Source organism: Hylaeus anthracinus, unplaced genomic scaffold, assembly GCF_026225885.1.
Source record: "Hylaeus anthracinus isolate JK02 unplaced genomic scaffold, UHH_iyHylAnth1.0_haploid 12002, whole genome shotgun sequence".
Taxonomy (NCBI): Eukaryota; Metazoa; Arthropoda; class Insecta; order Hymenoptera; family Colletidae; genus Hylaeus; species Hylaeus anthracinus.
In genome coordinates this window covers 15017220-15027289 of record NW_026534349.1, presented here as the reverse complement: position 1 = coordinate 15027289, position 10070 = coordinate 15017220, and the positions used below count along the sequence as shown (strand labels likewise).

At 32.7% G+C, this 10070-nt stretch overlaps 3 protein-coding genes across 4 annotated transcripts; 2 read left to right on the top strand and 1 right to left on the bottom strand.

The window, feature by feature from the left end:
* The first annotated feature begins 2880 nt into the window (after window positions 1–2880).
* LOC128891688 (zinc finger CCCH-type with G patch domain-containing protein) lies at window positions 2881–5556 on the top strand. Its single transcript, XM_054151389.1, has 9 exons — window positions 2881–3209; window positions 3321–3533; window positions 3622–3702; window positions 3770–3910; window positions 4053–4195; window positions 4271–4449; window positions 4532–4810; window positions 4895–5074; window positions 5157–5556. Exons 1-9 carry the CDS (start codon window positions 3159–3161, stop codon window positions 5453–5455), a joined length of 1566 nt encoding a protein of 521 aa, XP_054007364.1. The 5' UTR covers window positions 2881–3158; the 3' UTR covers window positions 5456–5556.
* Window positions 5557–5652: 96 nt separating this feature from the next.
* On the top strand, window positions 5653–7635 carry LOC128891700 (box C/D snoRNA protein 1). Of its 2 annotated transcripts, XM_054151421.1 has the most exons (8): window positions 5653–5810; window positions 5928–6109; window positions 6209–6300; window positions 6368–6546; window positions 6615–6812; window positions 6889–7013; window positions 7090–7352; window positions 7589–7635. In XM_054151421.1, exons 1-7 carry the CDS (start codon window positions 5734–5736, stop codon window positions 7326–7328), a joined length of 1092 nt encoding a protein of 363 aa, XP_054007396.1. In that variant the 5' UTR covers window positions 5653–5733; the 3' UTR covers window positions 7329–7352; window positions 7589–7635. The 2 variants fall into 2 exon arrangements, with proteins under 2 accessions (XP_054007396.1, XP_054007395.1); XM_054151420.1 differs by having other exon boundaries at window positions 5654–5810; window positions 7090–7635.
* A 131-nt stretch (window positions 7636–7766) lies between these two features.
* On the bottom strand, window positions 7767–9459 carry LOC128891720 (vesicle-trafficking protein SEC22b-B). Its single transcript, XM_054151452.1, has 5 exons — window positions 9215–9459; window positions 8753–8862; window positions 8535–8695; window positions 8302–8448; window positions 7767–8224 (listed from the first exon to the last, which is right to left on the bottom strand). The coding sequence occupies exons 1-5, from the start codon at window positions 9287–9289 to the stop codon at window positions 8076–8078; spliced, it is 642 nt and encodes a 213-aa protein (XP_054007427.1). The 5' UTR covers window positions 9290–9459; the 3' UTR covers window positions 7767–8075.
* Between the last annotated feature and the right edge of the window lie 611 nt (window positions 9460–10070).

The window sequence follows — 10070 nt, the reverse complement described above, 5'->3', positions numbered from 1 at the left end:
TCTTTCGCGTTCCTGAAATCACGCGCCTCTTCCGAATCCATGCTTCTTCCTCACCTTCGCGATTTTCTATCTTACATGTTACCTTACCATTCTTCTCACTCGTTTCGAACGATATTTCCACAGAATTTCCAGATACCAATTTTTTTTTATATTTATCGTTACAGATCTAACAAAGACCTCGCCTATCGTCGACTAAACGTTTTATAGTTACTTTTGTTAGCAGAACGATAGGGGACTAAACTTTGCGAACTGCGAGCAGGTGAAGTTACACATTTTTCGCTTCAATCGCTCAACTCTACCTATACTTAAATCAGAGATGGGCAAAACCCTAGGTTTCGAATTAATCTGAAGTTTGTCGATATGTTTGTCTCGTTTCTTCTTTTGAACATTTTCCAAAGAAGGAAACGAGACAAACATATCGGCAAACTTTAGATTTATTCGAAGCCTAGGGTTTTGCCCATCACTTATTTAAATTTACTTTATTTATTTAGTCAAGTGCGAAGCTGGATTTACTTGACTTCCGCTATAACATTGTTTCAGTTCTCATACAAATTACAAATGTATTTCAACAAAATATACTAATACTGATTTTAATACTAGTGGAACCCTCAGGGGCTGTAGCGTTATTTGTAGCTACAGAACGGGCTTAGCAATCCCGAGGTACCCGAGCTAGAGAGGGGCAAAACAATGCAGGAGTCATGTAAGACGATGATAAAAAGAATGGAAATAAGCTAGTAATAAGCTATTAAGTAAGCAGTATTGCAATAACTTTGTATAATAAGTTACGCACTTTAAATAAATGAATTGTGGCGACCTCTACTTCCACGCGACTCAAAGAAAAGCGTGAAGCTTTTCGATAAAGACGTTTTCCACGGGATGGCGGGAAAAATCCAGGAAACGGCTAACGCCACCTTTTCCCAGCTTTCTCTTCTTCCGAAAAGCGAAGGAAAAAGTCAGTTGGTGGATAGCGCTTGCAAAGAATACATCAAAGAGAGTAAAAGAGATAGAGTCGTTTTCTTATAAAAATCTTAGAAAGAAGCGTATATAGTTTTTTCTGTATATATTAGCGTATAGTTTTCTGTATATAATAAAATAGTATAGCCGCGTAAAAACCGTATAAATAATATACACACGTACAAAAAAAAAATAGGGAACACTTTATAAACCCTAAAAATTAGGCTATATTCCAATAGCTGTAAGTCGGTGAAAAATCATCGTAGAAATAAAATTAAAAAAGCGTTTTAAAGCTTGAAGTTTCAACTTTAATGTGCTATTATGCGATTTTTAAATTTCTATTGTTTTTTTGTTTCGTGTTTTACAAAATAACGTCATTTTATTCCTTAAAATTACGTATCTTTAACAACTCAAAAGTCAATGAAAAAATTTTATTTCGAAAACTTCAACGCAAATTACGTAAACTAAAATATGTTACCTATAAAATGCTTTTTTAGAAACCTTTCTGCGATTTTTTTTGACTGATTTGGACGATTTTGAAAGTTAACAAAAGTTGTTTTTAGAGAATAAAAGGGTTAACTTTCAAAATCGTGCAAATCAGTCAAAAAAAAATGTTTTTAAAAAAGCATTTTGTAGGTAATATGTTGTAGTTTCTAGAACTTGAGTTAAATTATTCGAGAAAAATTTTTTTATTAAACTGCACAGTATTAAAGATTCGTCACTTATGCGCAAAACAATGCATTCTTTTTTACAGCACAGAACATAGAAGACAAAAAAATTTGTTTAAACCATCGATATTACGTTAAAGTTGATATTTCAAACTTTAATATGCTTTTTCGTTTTTTTGTCTACGATGATTTTTCACCAAGTGTCGATACTTTCTGTAAGAAATAGACATTTTTGTTCAAAGTCGTATAAATCAGTCAGAAAAAATCATAGGACAATTTCTAAAAAAGCATTTTATAGGTAACATATTTTAGTTTAAAACACGAAACAAAAAAACAATAGAAATTTAAAAATCGCATAATAGCACATTAAAGTTGAAACTTCAAGCTTTAAAACGCTTTTTTAATTTTATTTCTACGATGATTTTTCACCGGCTTACAGCTATTGGAATATAGCCTAATTTTTAGGGTTTATAAAGTGTTCCCTATTTTTTTTTGTACGAGTGTATATATATATATATATATCCTTCCGCGCCTTCTAAATACACTCCCGCCTAAAGTTTATAAAATAAAACTCGATACAAATCAATTAAAACAGCCACAGAATGAATACTAGTGGTGTCACCGGTGAGAAAACGACCAAGTTTGTCGCGAAATAGTTGCACTTTTTACTAATAAATGGCACCACCAAGTCTAAAAGTCGACATAGGTTAATTGACTCGTATTGTATTATCTTGTATCGGTATTTGGACTTTGTGGCGGCATCAACCGGTAAAAAGAGCAACTATTTTACCACAAACTGAAGTGTTTTTCCATCGATGGCGCCACTCTTACTAAAATTGTAGGGATACTGCATAAAAGAATTATAAATACTAACTAACACCGAACATGAACAATGATAACAATTTATTTAAACGATAACATTAAAAACAAGATTAACAAATTGAATGAAAGAGCTGGTTGGAAAACATGTTTAAATTCTACGATGGATGCTAAGGGAATGTTTAAAATAATTGCAATAAAAAAAAATTTTAAGTCGGCTATGTTCAAACGTAATTGCCAATTATAAATAAACGTGTCGATATTCTGTGTAACCCCACAAAATCGGTGATGGGCAAAACCCTACGCTTCGAATAAATCTGAAGTTTGCCGACATGTTTGTCTCGTTTCCTCTTTTAAACATTTTCCAAAGAAGGAAACGAGACAAACACATCGGCAAACTTCAGATTTATTCGAAGCCTAGAGTTTTCCCCATCTCTGAACTAAAATCAGTAAGAGTATAGTTCGATGTCACTGCTGCTTGCTTCGCTTTGGTACTTTCCAGTTTCCAGTACTTTACTTTCACCTTCGTTTCATTTGGTTTCGGTACAGTTTCGGTACTATACCATATACCAATATACCTGACTATACCTGAACAATACTTGAATGGTAACTGTCAAACTCACATTCAGTCAAATTTGGTCAAATTCAAATTTGTTTGACGTTCAAATCGGTTGTCAGTTCACAAAGACTTCCTAGTTGTTACTCTTTATCGTAAACATGACAGACCCGGAAAGTTTAAGGAAAGCGATCGTGCAATACGAACAACAGGTATGAACTGGTATGATGGAACGATCGTTTTTACGACGAAACGATATAATCTAACGATTAATAATTATTATTTAACGTATATATACTTTATCCACTTATTCGCAACGTTAGCTGGAGCAAGTTCAGGCAACCTTATCCGCGACAGCATCACGGGCTGACAGAGACAATTTGTTAAGCTTGAAGTCAGATATACAAGAACTAATTAATCTGACAAAAGAAAACTTGCGTAGCGTCGAAACGGCTGATATAGGAAACAAGTTAAAGTTGGAAAATTTAAACGACGAGGATGACGATCCGCTAGCAAAGGAATATGCCTTGTTTAAGGTGATTCTTTTAACTAACAATGTACAAACGTGTACAATTAAACGGAAAAAAAAGCTCCTTATATTTGTTTTTGTTGTAAATTGGTCAGACCGAATTGGAGGAGGTCTCCGACGACTCTGAAAATAGTAAGCAGAACGAACAAGCCAACGGAGCTTCGAACGATATAGAAGTCAGTACGCAAGTATTCTGTACGGCATTGCAATGACACAATTATACGGTGCAAGTTCATCTTATAGGAAGAATTGAGGCAGCTCGAAGGCATGAAATGTAGAGCCCCGCATGGTACCAGTTGGGGTGGTGTCGGTTTCCATAACGCTATGATATGCTCGGTTTATCGGAACGATCTTACAGAAATAAAAAATATGCAAGACATAAAGGTAAAATTAATATCGTTAATGGAATTAAACGCGTTTAGTTTTCGGTAACAATTTCGATTTATCCTTCGAGAAAGACTCTCGAAATCTCGATAACTTTTGTCGTTTTCGTATATTTCTCAAGTACAGTCTAACTGTTGTTCAGGTCAGAGTATTTTTCTTAAATCCAACGCACAAAGAAATGCTTCCGTGTCCTTACTATTTGGATGGAAAATGTAAATTTTCTGATGAGGATTGCAGATTTTCGCATGGCGAACTAGTACCATTATCTAGCATACAGGAATATAGGTAAACGAATATTGTTGTTTATTAATCGAAATCTAGATACGAATCGACAAGTATATATACAGCCCTTATTTGTAGAGAACCTGATTTTATAAGTATAAAAATGGGAAGTAGAGTACTGGCAAAGCAGAAGAATGAGTTATGGCACAGATGCGTCGTATTAAAATTACCAGATAAAGATGGAGATGTTTTTCGAATAAAGTTTGAAGCAAGCGGTAATATCGCCGAAACTTGTTTACAAGACATTTTGCCTCTCGGTTAGTACTCTCTTAAATAATCATGCATTTAAGCTTAATCTTTCATCTTTCGCGATTTATTTCACGGAGGCAACTACCGTAGACGATGCAGACTTGGAAATGTCAGACACATCTGAAGATACGGATGGCGAAGATAGCGAAACTGATTCGCCAGGTTATTCTGAAAAGGAAGTAATTTACAAATCTTTCCTTACTTTGGAAAGTAATGCACCGTTAGGAAATTGGGAGAAACACACGCGTGGTATAGCAAGTAAATTAATGGCTCGCATGGGATACGTAGCTGGTACCGGTCTTGGAAAACATTCCGATGGCAGAATAGAACCAGTCGAAGCAACCGTGTTACCTGCTGGTAAATCTTTAGGTACGTTAACTGCTTCCTATTTTTTTTTTATTTTGTTCTACTATCAATACAATAGTATTTCAAGTAAAAAGTATCGATTCTTAGATCACTGTATGGAGTTGCGAGAAAATGCGGGTGGAGATAAAAATCTATTTTCCGTGGAACATAGAATGCGGAAGCAACAGCAAAAATTAGAACGACAAAGGGAAAGGCAATATCAAAGAGCGAAACAACAAGAAGAAAAAAATATATTTAATTTCATAAATGCAACCTTAGGTGACAAATGTATGTCTAAAAACGATCGTTCGCATCGTACACATTGTATATTCGAGCTGCGATTATTAAACGTTTAAATTTGTCCTTATAGCTAAAACTGATACGCAAACGAGTACCTCGAAAAGTAAGAACTACCTTAAAACGGAATCCAACCGACAGTTAAATGTAGCAAGCTTACAAATTGGAGAAAATATTTTAAGGCTGGAGAGAGAATCTTCAAAGTTAAAAGAATCGTTAACGAGGCACGCAAAGGGTAGCGTTCACTACAATAACATTGTAATGAAATACAACGAGAAGCAGAAAGAAATTGTTGATTTGAGGGCATCTGAAAAAAATATAGTTGCCGAACAAAATCAACGAAAAAATAAAGCAAAGCTCTCTATATTTTGATATCCATTTCACTTTTCTAAAGTCAATTACAATACTTACCGACATTACTTACCGATGTGTATATAAAAGAATAGTAAATAAAGAAACTTTAAAATTTGAAATTGTTAGTAGAAATTCTCAAAATATACTTAGTAAATAACATCGTAAAATAGAAATAACTAATAACATCTTAAACCCCTACTTAACCATCCTTTTATTATTCTGAAAGTTGATACGTTGTAATGAATTTATCATTATTTCATAAATTTGATTGCAAAATTTAATACGAACTTTGATTTATGAACCCACGTGAAATCGTCAGTGGGATCAGTGGGATTTGTTGGGATTATTTAAAAATGGCGACATCCAGTTGTAGGTATGATCATAACAATTCAAACTTTCAATATTTTCTCGGAATTACATAAAAGTTATTTCTATTCCAACTTTCCAATGTCGGCAAATAAACTTGTAAATAAAGTAAGATTGTTTGCAGAATCGAAGATTGCGAAGTGTGCGGTGCAAGTAAAGCAAAATACACGTGTCCAAAATGTGAGGTTAGGACTTGCTGTCTTCAGTGTGTAAATATTCACAAAAAAGAATTGGAATGCAGTGGTATCCGAGACAAAACAAAATTTGTATCGTTAAAATCATTTACCGACTTGGATGTCTTAAGTGGTGAGTTATATGTTGTATTGGTATGTTAGTTAATATAGCTATCGTAGCTGCTACTTTATTTTAATATATATTCGAGGTAAATTATTTACTATGTAATAGATTATAGACTTCTCGAGGAAGTTAGCAGATCAGTTGAACAGTTGAAAAGTGATCCATCGAAAAGATATACGCGTCAAAATATATTACCATTGGTTAGTAATAATTTTTATCTATTTTTAAAACATATATTTTGTAATTTAATAAATGCTATCTTTACAGCATTTGAGCAAACTCAGATCAGCTGCATTTAAAAGAAAAGTTAATTTAGAATTCATGCCACAAAATTTTTATAGACACAAGAATAATACAACATTTTTAAATTGGAAAACTAACGAGTTATATTGGAGAATAGAATGGATATTTCCACAAGCGGAACATACAAAGTGGACTACGGAAAGGTATTTTATATCTATACAATAAACATTTTACAATAAATTTCATCAACGATATACTATAATAATTATAGGGCACTAGATACTACAAGATTATCGATTCTCATAGAAGAAATTTTGGATCCTATGAAATCGTTAAGAAATTCTAACGATATAGAAGATTTAAATTTAAAAATGTGTTTAAACAATAGATTACAGTTTTATCAAGCGGCAGGCTTATCAGGGATAAAAGTTCTTCTAAAGGCAGAAAAAATTCGTCGGTCAGAATCGAGGTAAGGAAATTTAACGTCAATTTTTTGTGATCAATTGCGAAATGCAAAATATTAAATAACGTGTTGTATTTATTAGGTTTTACGAGTTAGATATCACGCTTACTTTGAAAGAAAATTTAGAAAATAAAACTATCATTGAATTCCCAACGATATACGTTATCCCGAAGGATCACTCGGATATGTATGAAATTATAGATACCGGTATGCGACTTATTTATATATTAATACATTAGTACTATTTTTATTACGTTACGTGATAAATTGAACGATACTTTAGATAACGAAGATACGGAGCATTCGGAAAGTAAATGTAATAACGAAGATATACCGAGGAAGAAGAAACGAAAATATAATCAATCCAATACAAAAATAAAGAAACCTTCAACTGTAAACTATTTTTTTAACTCTGAGTTATCGGAATCTGACGAAGAGAAAATAAGTGATAATCGACAGACTAAACATTCATCTAATTTTAACATACCAGAGTACGATGAATTAGTTAGAATGGAACGCTAAGGATACGCGCGGACAAATTTATAGGTAAATAATCCAATTTATGTATAAATTCAATTTTTATTGTAAATATAATACCTCGATAGGCTGATACAACTGAATTACGTACAAATACAATAACATTAATGTCATCACAAAGTCAACTATAACACATTTTCATCGGTTCCCTTCCCAGAATATAAATATATAATCGTTTATACTTTATAGAATATTAAGATTCCAGGAATAAATATAATAATTTAATAAATTTCTTTCAACTACAGATCGCTAAGGACTTAATAAATTATACAACCCCGTATAAAAGAAAAAATATGTATATGTATATACGCGCGTGTGTGTATATATTGTGTGTGTATATGTATAATAATAAACCTAATACAGTCCAGAGTAGGAATGAGATGGTGATATCGATTTTCATTGCTTAAAAGTAAAATAATAAAAGTGGCTGTACATATTGTCTTTTATTTTAATAAAATTGTTAGCATTGGTTTTTATTAAACAGAAACAAAGATGATTGTACGTTATATTAATCGCGTAAATAATAAAATACTTATCGCAAGGGTAGTTTTTCGTTGGATGCAACTTATGTACAGCGTTTTCGAACTTAATTAAATTCAAAATCTAAACACGTTGCGTACTCGTTGAAAATAACAATACAATTGCTAATCTTGAAGGAGAAAAAAACAAAATGATTAAAAACATTAGTGGTTTTTACACGGCGATAACAAATTTGTCAAAGAGTTTGAACAACTAAAGAATAAAGAAATACAGCAGAAAGACCAAAAATGCAACCAGCCCAGCCACAGCCTTTACATACATCGATTTGCTATTTAAATGGGCTGCATTTTTTTTATATTTCTGCGATAACATGGACAGATTTTGAGTTTTTGTATCTAATTCTGAAAACAGAACGTATATTTCATTATAGATAGTTTGTATAAAAAACGTTTCGTTTAAATACAAACTATGTTATTACCTGACAGAACTGTACCCCTTTGTAAGACATCGTCGATATTTTGAACCATAATTCTTTGTACATCCTGTAACTGACTGTTAAGTGCGTTCATATTTCTTCTAGACCTACCATCTAAGAAGACTTTCTTTGCTTTTTGAATATACGTATCTAAAAAAGTAACAAGTAGAATGTCTTTTATACGATACTTGACGCGTACAGAATTTAAGAATTTAAACTAATTTTGTCGTACGTACTGAATTCGATAAAACTATAAGGCCTGGTAACCGTATTGACACGTCTGCCGTACAAAGAATGAAATTCTTGCGCGATGTCTTCGAGATAACTATAAGCCACGCGTTTACTGTAATTCTTTTCGCATAGTACCAAGTAACATACTTCATTTTCGATTAGATAACTGCAAATTCAAAGGGTTAATAGTTTGCAGTATTACAGCTAGTAAAATGAAACTTACTGGAATAAATACGGGCCAGTCTCTATTGTGCACCTAGCTGGCGACTGAGGACCTAATTTCCTAAATAACATCTTTGCTTGATTCTGGTATTCTAAAATGCTTCTTCCGCTCTGAAAATAAATAATAAAATACTTGTAATAAGTAATTGTTAAACTATCAAATTGCGTAATGTAAATGACAGAAAATATTCGTAATACTGTTATTTTATTTATGTAAAGTAAATGGTAGGCTATCAAAGGAAATGGAAAATAAGTATAAATATCAGAGGAAAATGAGTAGTCATTTTTAATGACATAAACTCAACGCAGTCGCATAGTTGGATAAAAAATAGTAGTGTACTTGAACAACGAGACAAATATCGTCACGTTTGGTGATGCGTAAATTAATCGGAGAAATAATGGTCTAAAAAATAATGGAACTTGATAAAAAAAAATTGACGTTTCATCATAACAGATTTCTAACCTGTTCGTCTTCTTGCATGGTCGCCGCTAATGGCAAACCATCTGCTATCCTCGCAATCATCGTTAACAACACCATTTTTCCAAAAATCAATTAAATTTTTTGTTAAGTCTACTGAAAAAACTGTTACAAAACTTTCCGAAACGGTCGAAACTTTACCAGCTGAAATCCATTTACGCGAAACTGGCCACGGTGTGTGGTGCGGCCAATTCGTTAAACGTCCACTCTTGGTATACCACGTCACGTCACCGTCAATCGCTTACGCTTCGCTGTCTCTGACTCTGTGTATTATGAATTATGATTATGGAATTGTGTGTATACTGCAGAAACCGAGCACATGGAAAGTTTCAACTTTCCTGCTATTTTCACCTTGTAAATTATTCGTTTTTCTTCGTACAGAAGAAATCCACGTTATCGCAGTACGTGTTTTACTTGCAATAAATAAAAAAAACTACAACAGAATAGGGAAAAATAAATATGTTTCGGATATCAGTCGTCTACTTTATCATAAAAAGATAGAAATTTCTTTGATAGAAAACTTTGTCAAACTCCTCCGTAAATTATTGAGAAACTAAATGTTTCATTCTTTGAGTTTATGGATACTAGAGATCCCTACATCACGTGTATCGAAATACCCGGGTACACAGGTATCGAAATACGCCGACACCCGGGTATCTAAATACACGAGTACTCGAATTATACGGATACAATATCCAATTATTTTTATATACAAACTTTTATGTAACAAAGCTATTATTCTAAAATAATGATCCTTATTAATTTTGAAAAAATTGATATGCAGTAAAATAAATAAATAAAAAGAATATAAACATAAGAAGAATAAATATAACAAAATAAA

Excerpts from the sequence above, each read along its gene's own strand:
- LOC128891720 (XM_054151452.1), bottom strand. The coding sequence starts at position 9,289 with ATGGTGTTGTTAACGATGATTGCGAGGATAGCAGATGGTTTGCCATTA. Across the intron at positions 8,449-8,534 it reads TTATAGTTTTATCGAATTCA|ATACGTATATTCAAAAAGCA; the intron begins GTACGTACGACA and ends TTACTTTTTTAG. Across the intron at positions 8,225-8,301 it reads AAGGGGTACAGTTCTGTCAG|AATTAGATACAAAAACTCAA; the intron begins GTAATAACATAG and ends TTCTGTTTTCAG.
- LOC128891700 (XM_054151421.1), top strand. The coding sequence starts at position 5,734 with ATGAACCCACGTGAAATCGTCAGTGGGATCAGTGGGATTTGTTGGGAT. Across the intron at positions 6,547-6,614 it reads ACAAAGTGGACTACGGAAAG|GGCACTAGATACTACAAGAT; the intron begins GTATTTTATATC and ends TAATAATTATAG. Across the intron at positions 6,813-6,888 it reads ATTCGTCGGTCAGAATCGAG|GTTTTACGAGTTAGATATCA; the intron begins GTAAGGAAATTT and ends TGTATTTATTAG.
- LOC128891688 (XM_054151389.1), top strand. The coding sequence starts at position 3,159 with ATGACAGACCCGGAAAGTTTAAGGAAAGCGATCGTGCAATACGAACAA. Across the intron at positions 3,534-3,621 it reads AGGAATATGCCTTGTTTAAG|ACCGAATTGGAGGAGGTCTC; the intron begins GTGATTCTTTTA and ends TAAATTGGTCAG. Across the intron at positions 4,196-4,270 it reads TCTAGCATACAGGAATATAG|AGAACCTGATTTTATAAGTA; the intron begins GTAAACGAATAT and ends CCTTATTTGTAG.